The 16,740-nt window shown below is 35.5% G+C and overlaps 2 protein-coding genes across 2 annotated transcripts; one reads left to right on the top strand and one right to left on the bottom strand.

The window, feature by feature from the left end:
• The first annotated feature begins 954 nt into the window (after positions 1-954).
• On the top strand, positions 955-9,173 carry prlhr2b (prolactin releasing hormone receptor 2b). The gene is made up of 3 exons (XM_065257636.2): positions 955-1,214; positions 3,978-4,439; positions 7,849-9,173. The coding sequence occupies exons 2-3, from the start codon at positions 4,012-4,014 to the stop codon at positions 8,483-8,485; spliced, it is 1,065 nt and encodes a 354-aa protein (XP_065113708.1). The 5' UTR covers positions 955-1,214; positions 3,978-4,011; the 3' UTR covers positions 8,486-9,173.
• A 1,053-nt stretch (positions 9,174-10,226) lies between these two features.
• brf2 (BRF2 general transcription factor IIIB subunit) lies at positions 10,227-15,698 on the bottom strand. The gene is made up of 6 exons (XM_065261571.2): positions 15,548-15,698; positions 14,996-15,145; positions 14,848-14,907; positions 14,361-14,682; positions 13,930-14,107; positions 10,227-11,430 (listed from the first exon to the last, which is right to left on the bottom strand). Exons 2-6 carry the CDS (start codon positions 15,141-15,143, stop codon positions 10,810-10,812), a joined length of 1,329 nt encoding a protein of 442 aa, XP_065117643.1. The 5' UTR covers positions 15,144-15,145; positions 15,548-15,698; the 3' UTR covers positions 10,227-10,809.
• Positions 15,699-16,740: the final 1,042 nt, after the last annotated feature.

Raw genomic sequence — 16,740 nt, 5'->3', positions numbered from 1 at the left:
ATCAGTTGTTTTGTTTATGTGTTTCAATATTTGTGACCCTGTAAAACCCACCCAACGTTATTGTTTGTAAACATTCTGTGAAAATATAACTTTGAGATCTTTAATATTGGCTGTGTAAGGTCATGCATGCCAATAATTGGTTCATTATAACAAATGGGCTAATGTTTGGTGATTTTTATGCTACTTAAGTTAACCTCGGGCAATGAAAGTAATATTATCTAAAACTATTTAGTACAAAATTAGGGACAATAAATTGCCTTGATATGACCTCTAGGCCGCTATGTTTTTCAAATGTCTTGGGAGACACTCAAAGACACCCAAAAATTGCTTGACCAGATATCTTTCCTGTGTATATATTATATTTACATTTTAATAAAGCAAGAATTTTTCGCGTTTGAGTCTAATCTAATAAACGTGCAGGCACACAAGCATTGGTTACTGAATCTTAAGCTAACGGCGCCGCCATATTAGTGAGGGAAAAACTTCCTCTAAAAAGTGAATTAGCGAAACAAAATGTTTTTGTACTTCACGTAGCTAGATCGTAAACCTAAATGGGTTGAGAAATATAAATGTTATTATGCTTTCATCCGGAAAAATCCCTAGCTCCTCGCCGAAATGTGTTCCTGCCCTGCCCAATATGGCGGCGCGGCTGACACGCGGCAACCGACCAAAGTTTTTTTTACGTCTACAAGCATGTAGATGGACACAATTTGGACCAGCTGAACTCAAACTTTGATTTCTTTTTAAACAACGTCAACAAACCTTTCCATCTCAAAAAAAACATAGAGTTAACTTCAAACTCACAGTTTCCTATTTATCCAGTATTAGTCAATTTAAAAACAAAAGTGAAATAGATAAAAAAAAAACGCTCTTTGTAAACTGACCTCACATCAACCCTATCGACACATGACGGGACTATGAAAGATGAAGTACCAGGATGAGATGAATTGCAGCGCATGCCCCTCATATTCTTTACAAAACAAGGTGACAGTAGCTCGAGTGTGGACGTGAGCGAGGGACAATGGTGAAACTACAGCACATTCAGTCTCGCACTGATTTGTGCGGTTGTTTTGCTTGTTTTTCACAGAGAGGAAAGCGAGCGCAATGCTGCCCGTGCGCGCTCCCGACGGGCTGTGTGGAGAGGAGACGGCGGCGCGCGCACCTCGCACAGTGCATCGAGCATTTGGACTTAGAAGCAGGAATATTTCTCTGAGGTAAAAAGCTGTTTTACTTTATCTGCAAAATATGTATAAAAAAAATTCTGCAAGTTTTGTAGTGTTTGTTTTGCAGCAAAATGTTACATTACAAAAAATACTTCTGAGTAATTGCGATACTGATATTTTGTTGTCACATGTTTTATATGTTGCATTTAAAATTGTTAACATTATCTTTTCCATTGTTTCTTACTGACATAAATCGTTTCTTTTAATGCTTCTTTTAATGTTCAATGTAATGAGAAAACCCAGGCTAATAGCGCGCTTAATGGCGCGAATAAATAGTTAGTGGTTATAAATTGTTTTAATTCATGGGACTTAACGGGCTTGGAGATCCTCAATTGCTTCTTGATGCCAAGAGTTTATTGTACGTGTCCACACATATATTAAAATTCAAAACATATCCTGAGTAAATGAAAACGTGGCAATTATATCATGTATGGATATTTATGAATACTATAGTACAGTGCATATATGTTTTGAAACATAATCAAATGTTAATAAATGTATATTTAACTTATAAATGTCTTATTTCTACCTCAAACAGACTTAGGGGAGTTAAAGTTCATTCATTCATTCATTCATTCATTCATTCATTCATTCATTCATTCAGATATGGCTAAGGAGCAAGAACTTGCATTATTTACATTAAATGTTATTAAGGGTCACATCAAAGTGATAAAGGCATCTATGCTTTACAAGGTAAAGGAAAATAGATTACATAAAAAAAGAGATTTTATTAAATGAAAATACATGCTTTATTGAATAAAGAAATACAATAAACATCAGTCATTAATGTTCTTATCTGTAGAATTATATATATATATATATATATGTATATATATATATATATATATATATATATATATATATATATATATATATATATATATATATATACACACATATATATATACACACATATATATATATATATATATATATATATATATATATATATATATATATATATATATATATATATATATATATATATAGTTTGTACATTTTCTACCATATATATATATATATATATATATATAATATTTATAATTAGTAATATGTTGCTAATAAGTTGACATTTTTGCAGCATTTTCGTCAAATCAACATAATTTGTTATGGTCAACTTATCACAGGTCAAAACTTAAAATTTCTTAATAATTTCTTGCGAATGTTCTTAATATTTTGAGTTTTTGCCAAACTCAGATTTCAGTTTTTAAAATAGTTGTATCTCTGCTTAATTTTGTCATATCCTAGCAAACCATACATTAATGGAAAGCTTATTCAATTTTAAAAAAGACCCTTCAGGCTGGTTTTGTGGTCCAGGGTCACATATGTGAAATTGGTGCATTTGAGAAACTTGCACTATGCAACTTGGATTGTGAATGGAGAAGTTTGTTTATCAGCCCTATACTGTGTTGTTGGTCCAGAGGTTAATTTACCATGACGGGTAGATAGTGGATAGATTTATGGTGTTGTAGGACTCAGCCGGAGCATAAAGAACATAATTACTCCATCACATCACTGTATAGATCTTTAAGGCTACGCTATAGCCACTAAAACTGTTTTGCAATGCAATTAAGTTAATTTAAATTAGACATATGGCTCAAAAATACATAAATCCCATCCTCTAGGAGGTATAAAGTGAGTGAGGTCTTAAGAAAGTTGAGTGAAGAATTAATGATGAATATTTAATAAATCTGCTATAAATAATTGTACTGTACTTTCTTATAAATTTGTCAGATCAGTCATTTTTTAATTAATTCCAAAAATTGTTAAAATTCACAAAGTTCTGAAGGAAATTTCACCTTAGAAAGTCCATTTTATGAACAAACTGTGAAATTATACATTTTTAAAATCAAACTTACAAAGATTACAATACAAATTCCAATTGACAAAATGCGAAATGACTGTCAGGTTGAATGCAAATGTCATTTTTAACATCATTTAAGTGCAGCTACATTCACATCCTGCCATTCATCACTTCCTTCCTCTAAAAGTGAAGGACCATTAACTAAAGAATGGTACATGCTGCTGTGTTTTAAAATGCTTGCATGCTGCAATAAGATGGTTTAAACGTTTCAACAGTACAAAACAGTATTAAGTGCAGGTCACTTACATGTAGAAAAGGGAAAAAACATTTGAATTCAAAATATATACTTAAGGGATACTTACGCAGGTTTTTTAGAGAGTATTTAGACTTAAATTTGCTTACCTATTAAACAGAAATTATGTATAAACTCATTTCTCAGTCCCCTTTAAGATAAAAAAATGTAAGTAAACTGTGCAAGCTTTATAAATACGAATATTTGTGCTACCATATAAGTCTAAGGTGACATTGGAGTAAAAAAAACTAAAGTTTAGTTCATGTGCTCACGTGAAACTTCTGCGTGCTCACGTGGAACTTTCATGTGCTCACGTGAAACCTTCATGTGCAGATTTTTTTTTTAAAGTTACGTTTTGCATGCCCTCGCGAAAGTTTCACGTGCGCACGCGATAGTTTCACGTGCGCACGCGGTAGTTTCACGTGCGCACGCGGTAGTTTCACGTGCGCACGCAAAACTAAACTTTATTTAATTTTTGCTCATGTCTTCTTAGGGGCTCTGTATTTTTGGACCGTGGTATTGATAGTTTTTCAATAAAAATAAAAATAATAATAAATAAGCTGTCAATTATAATGCAAGTTAAAGTCGGCTATCAAACACTAATGTAGTCTCCATCCAGGAAGTCAGTTGTTTAGTAACAATCTTGTGGTTTTTCCAGCAGGGGGAGACTTTGGAGAAGTTGCATCTAGAGAATGGAGAGTTCTGGTTGGCTGGGTGAAACCGAGCCTCCTGAAGGCCACGTCTACGAAGTGATGGTGGTCCAAAACACCACGGCCCCTCACAATCACCCATTTGCAGACGTAGCTCTGCTGCAGACCTTCAAACCACTCATAATACCCTGCTACGTTCTCGTGGTGCTGGTGGGCGTCTTCGGCAACTACCTTCTGATCTACGTCATCTGCCGCACGAGAAAGATGCATAACGTCACCAACTTCTTCATCGGCAACCTGGCCTTTTCGGACATGCTGATGTGCGTGACCTGCGTCCCCTTTACGCTGGCCTACGCCTTCAGTCCACACGGCTGGCGGTTCGGGCGTTTCATGTGCTACCTGGTGTACCTGATCCAGCCGGTCACCGTATACGTGTCGGTTTTCACTCTAACGGCCATCGCCGTGGACAGGTGAGCATAACCATCCAACTTTGCTAATGATCTCTCGAGTGGCTCATCAGATGCTGTGCTTATACACGCCAGCCTAGTGTGGTTAAAGTGGCACTGGTCACTTGAGATGAAAAGACCCTCTGGAGCTCAGAATATAAATAGAAATGTTGTTCTTTTGATAAAGGTCCACGGATGTCTGCTTTGTGCGAGCGTTTGTTTTATATTGGAGGATTTTGAAGGTCATTAAAGGTATGATGAGGAAGGTGAGGGTGTTAGTTAAAGAAAAGTGTCACTGTTGACATCATTTCCTATAGTGCTTTGATGTTTGCTAACAATAGCAGTCCGACTGATTTCTTGCATTTGCATCTCACTGAATTTCACAAAGCCATAGATGTGAATGGAAACTTTTTCTTAACCAACATTTTTCACATATAAGAAGGTTAGAAGTCATGTCAGGGATCTAGATGTGTTTTTTACTCCTTATTTCAAATTGTTAAAGTAGGGTGACCATACGTGCCATTCTTCCCGGACGCATCCCGTCCAGGATTTCGGTGCGTCTTCCGGAAGTCGTATTTGTTGACCGCATACTGTACGCCATTCAGTTAAAAACATAAGATATACAATCGTCGTTTCATTCTTACCTTAAAATGTAACGGTTGCTTTTCTGTAATAATTATAATAATCCTCAATGACGTATGCGGTCGACAAATACGACTTCCGGAAGACGAACACAAAATCCTGGACGGGATGCGTCCGGGAAGAATGGCACGTATGGTCCCCTAAAGGCCAGGAAATCTTAGAAGTGCATAGCGTACAAACGGCAATTCTGCTGTCATTGTTGCCCAATTCAATCCCACAACGTAAGTTTTGATGCGTTTTTCTGACGCTTTTTTGCCAGGATATAATGTGCCTGATCATTAGGTGTTTTTAAAAAATAAGCTGATGTCCGACAGTGAAAAAACATGCTTTTATCTGACTGCCTATACCGATTATAGTCAGATAAACTGATGCATCCTTGGTTATTTTATTTTAAAACTTTAAAACAAAAATAAAGTTATTAAGAAACACAATAAGGAACCATGCAAATGACAATGGGGTATTTGTGGGTGAAAATGTGTAAAAAAAACTTTTGTTTTCAAAAAGCTTTTATTTGCTTTATGCTAAATTAATATTTGTCCTTTGATGTTAGGTTAAAATGTGGCGCTGATGTGTTGTCATGAGAGACATTCATCTGTGTTTGATGTCTGAAAATCTGCAGAATTTCACAGAAATATGAAAGTTGGCTTTGATTTATGTTATCAGTGCCCAGGTATAATAACAACCGTCAACCGCCCAAGTATATCTGGCATCAAATTTTGTTCTTCTGTGATAATGACACTCTTTGATAATGACATTTTGCATGCAACCACGTTGTGTCTCTCAAGGAGTTTGTTGTGTGTTCGTGTGCTTTCTGTTTCTCGAAGAATTCCAATACTAGCTCCAGAATTGGGTGTTTGTCTGTAACATGTATCCTTCCTTGTTTCTGAATTTGAGCTGAGTTGTATGCATTAGAGGTCTTCACTGAGTCACGTAAGATTCTGGGTCTATATTTTAAATGGTCAGAAGGAGTTGGGTCAGTTTGAGTTTAATTACTCCGGGTGCCAGGCCTGAACCCGAGTCGATCGGAGAACGGCCGTGATCAGAGTCAGTCAGCTATAACGGCCCTTGTGAATTTTAAAGTGCGCCTCCGGCGATAACAACTGGCACTTTTGAAAGTCATGACCACGCGCTGCACTTTCTTTCTAGCTTTTTTATAATATTATTATTGATGAACCATCTTTCATCTTTCTAAACTGTTTGCTCAGAGAGCACAAAGACGCTGCAAAAAATGACTTTCTTACTTTTTTGTCTTGTTTTCAGTAAAAATAACAGATTTTTTTAATTTAGATATATTTTCTTGATGACCTAAGAAAATAAGTTTAGTTTTTAGACAAAAGATTTAAACTTTAAGTAAATTAGTGCTTAAAACAAGCAAAAAATTATTGAAAGAAGTTTTTCATAAACACTTAATTCAAGAACATTTTTCTTAATCCATTGATAGATTTTTTTGCTTGTTTTAAGCACATTTGCATACATTTTAGATTTTTTGTCTTAAAACTACACTTATTTTGGTCATTTTGTCCATCAAGAAAAGACACCTAATTTAAGAATTTTTCGATATTTTTACTGATAACAAGACAAAATACTAAGTAAGAAAGTCATTTTTTGCAGTGTGCACTGCAAAAAATTATTTCCAAGAAAAAAATTATTAGTATTTTTGTCTTGTTTTCGGTAAAAATATCTAAAAATTCTTAAATTAAGATGCTTTTTCTTGATGAGCAAAATGACCCAAGAAAATAAGTCTAGTTTTTAGACCAAAAATATCAAATTTAAGTGATTTTGTGCATAAAACAAGCAAAAAAAATCTGTCAATGGGGTAAGCAAATTTTTCTTGAATTTTTCTTGAATTTAGTGTTTTAGATTTTTTTTGCTTGTTTTATGCATTTGATATTTTTGGTCTAAAAACTAGACTTATTTGCTTGGGTCGTTTTGCTCATCAAGAAAAAGAATCTTAATTTAAGAATTTTTTGATATTTTTACTGAAAACAAGACAAAAATACTAAGAATTTTTTTCTTGAAAATAATTTTTTGCAGTGTGGTAGCAATGTCAAGCCCACACTGCAAAAAATGACTTTCGTACTTAGCATTTTTGTCTTGTTTTAAGCACAAATATCTAAAAATTCTCAAGTCAAGATGCATTTTCTTAATGATTAAAATAACCCAAGAAAAAAAGTCTAGTTTTAAGACAAAAAATAACAAATTTAAGTGAATTTGTGCATAAAACAAGCAAAAAAAAATCTGTCAATGAGGTAAGCAAAAAATCTTGAAAATTTTTCTTAAACTCTAAATTCAAGAAAAATTCAAGAAAATGTTTTTTCTTGTTTTATTCACAAATTCACTTACATTTGATACATTTTGTCTAAAGAATTTTTAGATATTTGTACTGAAAACAAGACAAAAATGCTAAGTACGAAAGTCATTTTTTGCAATGTAAAGTATTTTTGTGGTGCTTCGACAAAGCGTGCCAGCTTTTTCATGAAATAAATATAAATGTTCTAGAAATCAAAGTATTGTGTACTGTCACACATTACTAGTTTTTTTTTTGTCACACGTATAGTAAACCATCTTGTGTCAGTGGGTAATGATTGCCTTTTTTCAACTGGAAACACTGGTTATAATAAGTATAGCACTGGATCATGTGAACTGTCAGAACTGTCATCTCCATGATGATGCCATAGAAGAACCATTTTGGTTCTCCAAAGAACCTTACAGTCAGCTTACAGTTCTTACAAAAGAACCATTTCTTTGTGCATGCATCACTAACAGATGGCAAATTCTCCCATTTCTGCAGGTACTATGCCACGGTGCACCCTTTGAAGAAGCGCATCTCAATGCAGGCTTGTGCCTATGTGCTGTCTGGCATCTGGCTGCTGTCTTGCGTGCTGGTAGCACCCGCCGTGGCCCACACCTATCACGTAGAGTTCAGAGAGGAAGGCCTTACCATCTGTGAGGAGTTTTGGTTGGGCCAGGAGACCCAGCGACTGATCTACGCCTACAGCACACTGCTCCTCACCTACATCCTCCCTCTGTCCGCCGTCTGCGTCTCTTACCTGTGCATCTCCGTCAAGCTACGCAACTGCGTGGCCCCCGGACACCGCACGCGAGATCAGGCCGAAGCCCAGCGTGCTCGCAAGCGCAAGATCTTCAGGCTGGTGGCTCTGGTAGTGGCGGCGTTTGGAGTCTGCTGGCTGCCCATCCACGTGTTCAACGTGCTGCGCGACATCGATATCCACCTCATCGACAAGCGTCACTTCTTGGTGATCCAGCTGTTGTGCCACCTGTGCGCAATGAGTTCGTCCTGCTGCAACCCATTCCTGTACGCTTGGCTGCACGACCGTTTTCGATCCGAACTGCGCAAGATGTTCACCTGTCATCGTCGCATCGGCATATCTGCCAACCAATGCGCGACAGCCAGCGTGGTACTGTGAACTTTAGAGAGAAGCATTTAATATTTATGAAGGATCCACAAAATGTAAATAATGGATGGATTCAAGCTTACACAAATATGTGGCACATTATCATTATTATGAAGTTATTCACAAGCATTTTTCCTGTATATCTCAATGAAAATCATACTTTTTGCTCATGGGCACAGACATTTTGGCAGCAAAATACTATACGGCATCAACCAGAAGGGGCTTTCTAGCTAGTGCTAACTCCCATGGGCTGTGCTCAGTACTTCCTAATGGTAGGAAGTAATATATGTTAAGAAAATAAGGTTAGATTTACTTTAGGTTGATTGAAGTGGATGTTTAAGCTGTGACCCTGGACCACAAAACCAATCAAAAGAAAGTTTTAAAAAATTGAAGTTTTTGCATAATCTGAATAAATAAGCTTTCCATTGATGTATGGTTTGTTAGGATAGATACATATTTGAAAATCTGGAATCTGAGGGTGCAAAATATCCAAATATTGATAAAATCACCTTTAAAGTTGTTCAAAAAAAGTCTTTAGCAACACATATTACTAATGATAAATCTTTTTTTTAGGAAATTTACAAAATATTTTAATGGAACATGATCTTTAGTTCCTAATCATTTTTATCATAAAAAAATATCGATAATTGACCCATACAACACTGAAAAAATGATTCATTCAATTTACTTAATTTTTTAAGGTAAGTGGTTGCAATCAATTTATTTAAGCTACATTTAAACAAAAGGTTTTTTTTTTAATGTAGCTTAAATAAATTGATTGCGACCACTTACCTTAAAGAAATTGAGTAAATTGAATGAAAAAGTTTTTCAGTGAATGTATTGTTGGCTATTGCTACAAATATACCTGTGCAATTTTTGACTTTTGGTTTTGTGGTCCAATGCTTTTTCATTCTCAAACTTCTTTATTCTTTTGACATAAATCACCTGACATAATTTCATGGACGACAGCAATATGAATGTGCAATGCAATATTATAATCACTGAAATATGATCAAAAAGTGTGCGATGTAGAAAGCGAAGAGGACATTACAAGACTTGAAAATGTGCAGACACTGAAATTGTACGGACTCAGACTCATCTGGGCTTTAAAGAGAACATTTAATCTCATCAAAAAAAGGGAAAGATATCGCAAAGATCTATTTAAACTGCTGCATGCTATTTAACAAAAAATAAAGTCTGTTATGACATGGTGTGTTTTCTATTTTGTAACTTATGTTTACAGTTTAGCATTAAAGAGCACCTATTTCATTGCTAAAAAACAATGTTATTTTGTGTATTTGGTATAATACAATGTGTTCGGTGGTCTACTAATACACAATTACACACCAAAGGAAATCTAAAATTGTGAATCGGACCATTGATGCTCTTTAAATTTACTCACACCTATGGTGTGTGTATTAGTACGTTAATGATATGCAAAAAGTACAAATTCCAAAGTAAACAATGACGCGAGTTATAATTTCCAACGTAAATCTCTTTTCTTGGACTACAACAAATACAACAATTGTAGGCAAGAGTTAACCTCCTCGGCCTGTTGATGTGGACACGGTGGTCATTATCATAATAGTCAAATGTTAATTTTTTTTACCAATGAATGAAGTTCCCTTCTGCAAAGTCTAAGGTTTGCTTTTAGGTGATACTTTATGATGTAATGACATTCATACATTGCAAGTGTAAGATACAGCAGACATTATATTTGAAGAAAGATTTATTCAAAGCAGGTTCGGATAAAAACACGACAGAAAAATAAGCTCTCATTATTGGGACGTTAAATTGGATTGTCAATGTCACATACCTGCTGAACAACCTTGCAATGTGTTTCAATAGCTTCAAGTAACGACCGAAATGAAAAGGGTGCATACTAATGATGACATCACAATGTTAGGGACTTGGTGTTATGAAAATCGAAGCTTGGGAAATAAACACAAGAACAATGTGAACAGGAAAACAAATGCAAATAAAATATATCTACACTGGGAATTTAGTTGCAGCAGTTGAGACAAATAAAATGTGACAATCGATTTGAGTAATGCATGCTTTTAAACCTCAGGATCAAACTAAGAAAATAAATAACTGCCTGAAAAACTTTTTTAATAGTAAATCTAAATCACATATCCAACTTTAAATAACTTGTTTTAATAAAAAAATATATATATATTAGTAAAAAAAAGATCTGAATCAAATACAACGGGTGTTTATTAACATATTAACAAAACTTGTGTGAATGCATTAAGTGCCATAACCCTTTTTAATGGTCTTCAAAAAAAATTAAAGTCATCAACAACATACAGCTTTAGTTTGCCATTTATACATAGCTACGCCTCCTTCAGCTCCTTCTGAGCCTTTAAATACAGTTTAATCTCATCCTTTGAGCGAATGTAAGATTCGATCTCGCTGTCGGATATGTCCTCATCTCCAGTCACTTCCAGCTGCGGCACGTCCTCCCTCTGCCGTTTGCGACTCTTCACACAGGGAGGTAAAAACAAGTGCCTTTTACCCCAGTGGGTTGCTGGAAGTTCACAGTCCGAGTTCTCTTTCCCGGGAAAAATCTCGCACTCAACCTTCACCTGATCAGAGCTTACGTGCCCGGGATCCGTAACCGGGTTTGAATCAGTTTTAAGTTTTCCTGATGGCTCAGTGCAGAGGTCTTGTGTAGTTTGGGCCTCCGAGAGCTCATTTTGCAGCTGTTGCTCGTAGTGCCAAACCGCCCTCAGGAGGAGCGCCTGACGATTCTTCAAGATGTCGTCCACCAGCTTGGCCACAGTGCTGGGCTCCACACTCTCCCCCCTTAGCCAGGGCAGCTCTCGCCCCAATTTGCACAACACGTCCCGGAGTTCGTTCACCCGCTTCAGGACCGTCTCTTTGCTTCTGCGCCATGACTGTTCGGGCGCTTTTCCAATCTTGCAGAACACGTTGAAAGCGTATTTCATGCGGGCCTATGAAAGATTCATAAACAGGAATATTAAATGATTCTTCTGGTGATATAAACCCTTGATGTGTCCTTCTCATGTGTCCCAAAATGGATTCATGTCATCACATCACGTTATTTTTGGACATCTTCAGTTGAACCACAAACATGATAATAAAGATGTGTCCATGATAAGTCAAGATGAGCAATATCCCAATATTGAGGGGTTTATTAGGCACCTTGTGATGCATAGTTTAGTTAATGATGCAATTTATTAGGGATTATTACAGACTGTAAATGCATACACTGCAAAAAATTATTTTCAAGAAAAAAAATTCTTAGTATTTTTGTCTTGTTTTCAGTAAAAATATCTAAACATTCTTAAATTAAGATGCTTTTTCTTCATGAGCAAAACGACCCAAGAAAATAAGTCTAGTTTTTAGACCAAAAATATCAAATTTAAGTGATTTTGTGCATAAAACAAGCAAAAAAAATCTGCCAATGGGGTAAGCAAATTTGTCTCGAAATTTTCTTGAATTTATTGTTTAAGAAAAATGTTCAAGATGTTTTTGCTTACCCCATTGGCAGATTTTTTTTACACAAAATCACTTAAATTTGATATTTTTGGTCTAAAAACTAGGCTTATTTTCTTGGGCCGTTTTGCTCATCAGGAAAAAGCATCTTAAATTTAAGAATTTTTTAATATTTTTACTGAAAACAAGACAAAAATACTAAGATTTTTGTTCTTGAAAATTATTTTTTGCAGTGTAAAATGGAAAGTGTTCCTGTAGCTTAGTACAGCATTGCTTAAGCAGCACAAAAAAGTTGTGGGTTCAATTTTAGGGAACACGTAATATGAGAAAATCTATCACTTGTAACGCACTGCAAGTTGCTTTGGATATAAGCATCTGCCACCTGCATGAATGTAAATTTTTAAGTATTTATTCATATAAATATTCATACTGTGAATAAAGATCACATGCATGTCGCTCATTCCTGCACATTTGTTTATTACCACAAATGTAAGCGTGCTTATCTAATTAAAAATGCTAACTTGTCAGTCAAGACATCAAGGCAAATCCAAGTTTACATAACATCCTGTTTAATGCAATGTCTCCATCTGATCAAAAGTATAAAATGCTGTATGATGGAGTGGAGGGAGCTCAGTTAATTCATTTAAGTTGTTTTCATTTTTTATCAACTGATTTTATCTGATTTGGCAAATAAACATTGGAGTTATTAAATTAGCTATTTCTAAAGCTAACCTGAATTACTTCAAGATCATCAGATGTGACATAATGGGGCTTTGGAAATCATTTTCAAAACTGCATTGTCTTTAAAATGCATTCACAATGCCAGTGATTAGACATGGAGTCATTGTTATACCGCTTAAAATATATTATAGTATATCAATTATATATACATATCATGAAAATCTGACTTTATCTGACCATGTTTAAGTGCTATAATTGGGTCCCCAGTGCTTCTATCAACCTAGAAAATGTGATAAAGATCAACCCGGTAACTTAGTTTTGGTAAACCATTCTCTGCAAGCATGTGAAAAATAGGTCATTAAATTTGGCTCCCATTGTGATGTCAGAAGGGGATAATACCACCCCTTGATCTGCACGATCCAACCACGACACTGCCATTTAGTGCAGAGATCAGCTCATTTGAATTTAAAAGGAAACACCCAAAAACGTGCTCACACATACAAAGTGGCAATTTTAACATGCTATAATAAATTATCTATATGGTTTTTTGAGCTAAAACTTTACATGCGTACTCTGGGGACACCAAAGATTTATTTTACATCTTAAAAAAGTATTATGAAATATCCCCTTTAAAATTGATAAGTTGGCATGTCCTTTGCCATTTATAACTCCAATAATTATTTGTTATTTACATTATATTATTTAGTTTTGTTTAGGATATTATTTTCTATTATTATGTTATGATGTTTTTTACTTTAGGATGTTTAGAATTTACCATGCAGCTGGTTCACAGAAAGTTATAAAACATTTAAAAACTTCAATGTAAAATCTATTAATCAACCATTATGATTTTATAATGATCAAACATGATCAATGATATACAGTGGTGGCAAAAATTATAAAAACACCAGACAGATCTGAAAATATTGACATTTTTTGCCTCCAAAACATTATTTATAAACAGCACAACAAATATCACTTTTAACTTAATATTTGGTATGATGGCTCTAGTCTATGGATTATAGAGCATAATGATAACTTTGTAGATAAAGTGGTGGCCATCATACAGGGATTTAGGTCATTTTCCTTACTGGCCCCCTCAAAGTCCGGACTTCAACCTCATCGAGCAAATTTAGCGTGAGATAAGTTTTTTTGTAAAGAACATTCTGTAAAAATATAACCTTGATATCTGTAATATTGACTGAGTAAGGTCATGTCTAAGACTGAAATCAAACTTTGATATTCCTAATCTCATAATTAGAGTTCAAAAATGTCCTGTTTAACAAATTATTATCAACGGCCATGTCACTTACCATAGGCTTTAGAGACTGCCAGGCCACGTACACTGCTGCCATAAGGAGGGGCAGAGGTTGCCGTCCAGTCACTATCCAGACTTCTGCAGCCAATTCAATTAATGCAGATGTTCTGTCCACCAATCGCTGGGGAGTTTCAGCGAACACCTCATCCACCTGTGTAGGACCCAGCTTGAACCTAAAAAATCCAGGGATGTCATGTTAAAACAAGTTAACTCTTACTAATACGCAATTTAACAAAACACAAGCATGGAACACAAAAAGAGATGTTTGGGAGAATATTCACACTTAATGCACATTTTTGCTTATTGTATAAAAATATGCAATGAAAGTGAATGGTGACCAATGGTCTCTGTTAAACAATCTGCATTGTGACAAGACAAGGATGAGTAATTATTAATGACAAAATGTTGAGACCAAATGAGACATACTCGTAACAGAAGCTTTCCACCAGATCTATGATGCCTTTGGTTGGGGCTTCGATGTTCAGACTCTTGGTAAATTCTTGATAAACTGCACCCAGTAAATTTGTGGTCGCCCCTAATAGGTTGCTAATGGTTCCCATAGCAACAGGCCAGTTGCTCTGCCTACAGACGAACAGTATGCAGCATCCTCCCAAGATCTCCTTCTTCTCCAAGGTCACATGAAGGAAGTTGGAGTGGTTGTAAGCACGCTCAAAGAGACTAACCGCTTCAGATTCCATGTCTCTGGATAATCTCAGAATACGACAAAGGGCACGGACACGCGAGAAGCCTAAGAAAGAAAAAACATTTCCATTTTATCCAAAGTGATTCAGCACATGCATTCCCAGAGTATTGAACCCATGACATGGGTGTTGGTAGCACCAGGCTGGGCAACTGGAGAATTAATACATACTAAGCAAGGTTACTAGTAAACATGTCAACTTCTTGTCTTTACCTGCTATTAGATTTCTGCATGGAGTCTTAATCGCCTCCGTGGTAGCATGAAAGGGCACAGCTAAACAAAAGAGGAAAAAAGCAGATTTGAAATGCGAAACGATGCGAGTTAGGATGAGGCGAAACTGATATGCATTGTGACGGGTTACCTCTACTCTGGGTCTCATCGCTAAGTGTGGTGGTCAGATGTCCCTCTTCAATCACAGACCCACAGTCCTCACATACCCATTGTATCTGAGAGTACAGGTCATCCTGTATAACATTAGATGAGCCACACTCCTTACAGCTGCTCGGCATATCTATAAAAACAACCACACACAAACAGCAATCCACCATCAGGTCCTTGAATGATTTAACAGCGGATAGTGGCGCATAATAAACAGCTTGGTCAATACAAACCAAACGAGAAACTGAATGTATCATTCAGCTTCTCGAGGTCTCACCGTGAGATGCATTTTAAACAGTTTAAAAGAGTTGTGGGCTCTTATTGGCTGCTTTTCTACATTATTCAGTTTACATCAAAAAATTTTTTAGTTTTGTAATGAAAGAAAACAACGCGTTCCATCAACTATATGTCTGCAAAAACTAATTTAAAGCACGTAACGGTAAATATCTGTACTATCACTATCTATACAGCAAGTGTCCACATAAATAAAAAACTGCTTGTTGTTATTAAAAAGTTGGAGATTCTGCGGACTTACTAGTGGCGCTTGCTGTCAATTAGTCGAAAGAAAGTTGTTAATTTTGCGTTATTTCTGCACCAACGGATGAAAGTAGCTCGTGCTCATCTCTCCTCACGTCAACCATACGTTTGTTTATAAAGCGGTGCCGGTTGCGCTTTCTGATGACGTCATCGCTTCAGATGCGAACAAGGCTGGCAATAAAAGTTTTGTGATGGAAAAATACAAAATTAAAGAATAAAATATAATGATATAGTTACAATAAAATTGTTTTAAACATTGTACAGTTTAAAAATAAAATGTTAAACAATAAAAATACGCATACAAATGGTGAGCTGCTACTTGATTTGCCATTGTTGTATTTTTTATAGACTTGGTGTCTCGAAATAAAAATATTCTTCTTTGAATAAATAAAAATGAAAATTGTACTCGCAGGAATAGTTGTTTGTAGCAGGAATTAAATGTATAATTATAATTTATGCCTTGTAAACCTAATGTTGTAAATCTAAGGCAGTGGTCTCCAACAGGTTGCCCGCCAAAGCGCACTATAGCCTCAATTTTAATATTTATTTATTATATATTTTTTTATATTAGCTTGGCTCTTTTATGTATGTTAAACTTTTTAGCAAAATAAAATCAACAAGTAAAACAAAAAGTTTTGGAGATCCTTGATCTAAGGATTTATAAAATAAAAGAAACTATGGATCTTAGTAGAAACAACCTTGTAAAAAACAGCATAATGAGTTTATTTATTGACTAGACCATTTTACAGCCCACGAATTCAAATAGCCTGCGCGCGCATTTTGGCAACGGAAGTGGTTTTATTTCCCATTGGTTCTAACGTGTTAGCAACTCGGTCTCAAAGTTTATCAAAACGGTTTCCCAGCATCAAAATGTCTGGTTGTTGCGTTTGGTTCCACTAATATAATATATATATGTATCTGGCCACTTTATATTTGTCCATCTGCTAACGTCTTTTATCCACTCCACTATAGTACACGGATCTGGTAGCTGTTTTAAAAAAAATTAATTAAGTCAACTTTATAACATAACTTTTTCTATCTGTGTTGCTTCACTGCTGATTCTTGCCATGTTTTTTATCCTTGCAATACATAACTTACCCTTTGGCCTTGGGTGAGACCATGAAGATGGTTGTCTACTTATCAAAATCTATTATATGTACATACTGATAAAATGTATTTCCATAGCCTAAT

The sequence above is a fragment of the Paramisgurnus dabryanus genome, chromosome 10 (assembly GCF_030506205.2).
Source record: "Paramisgurnus dabryanus chromosome 10, PD_genome_1.1, whole genome shotgun sequence".
Taxonomy (NCBI): Eukaryota; Metazoa; Chordata; class Actinopteri; order Cypriniformes; family Cobitidae; genus Paramisgurnus; species Paramisgurnus dabryanus.
Note: the sequence above shows the minus strand (reverse complement) of the source record. Positions and strands in the feature narration are given on the sequence as shown.

Excerpts from the sequence above, each read along its gene's own strand:
- brf2 (XM_065261571.2), bottom strand. The coding sequence starts at position 15,143 with ATGCCGAGCAGCTGTAAGGAGTGTGGCTCATCTAATGTTATACAGGAT. Across the intron at positions 14,683-14,847 it reads ATGCAGAAATCTAATAGCAG|GCTTCTCGCGTGTCCGTGCC; the intron begins GTAAAGACAAGA and ends TTTCTTTCTTAG. Across the intron at positions 14,108-14,360 it reads GTGGAAAGCTTCTGTTACGA|GTTCAAGCTGGGTCCTACAC; the intron begins GTATGTCTCATT and ends TGGATTTTTTAG.
- prlhr2b (XM_065257636.2), top strand. The coding sequence starts at position 4,012 with ATGGAGAGTTCTGGTTGGCTGGGTGAAACCGAGCCTCCTGAAGGCCAC. Across the intron at positions 4,440-7,848 it reads ACGGCCATCGCCGTGGACAG|GTACTATGCCACGGTGCACC; the intron begins GTGAGCATAACC and ends CCATTTCTGCAG.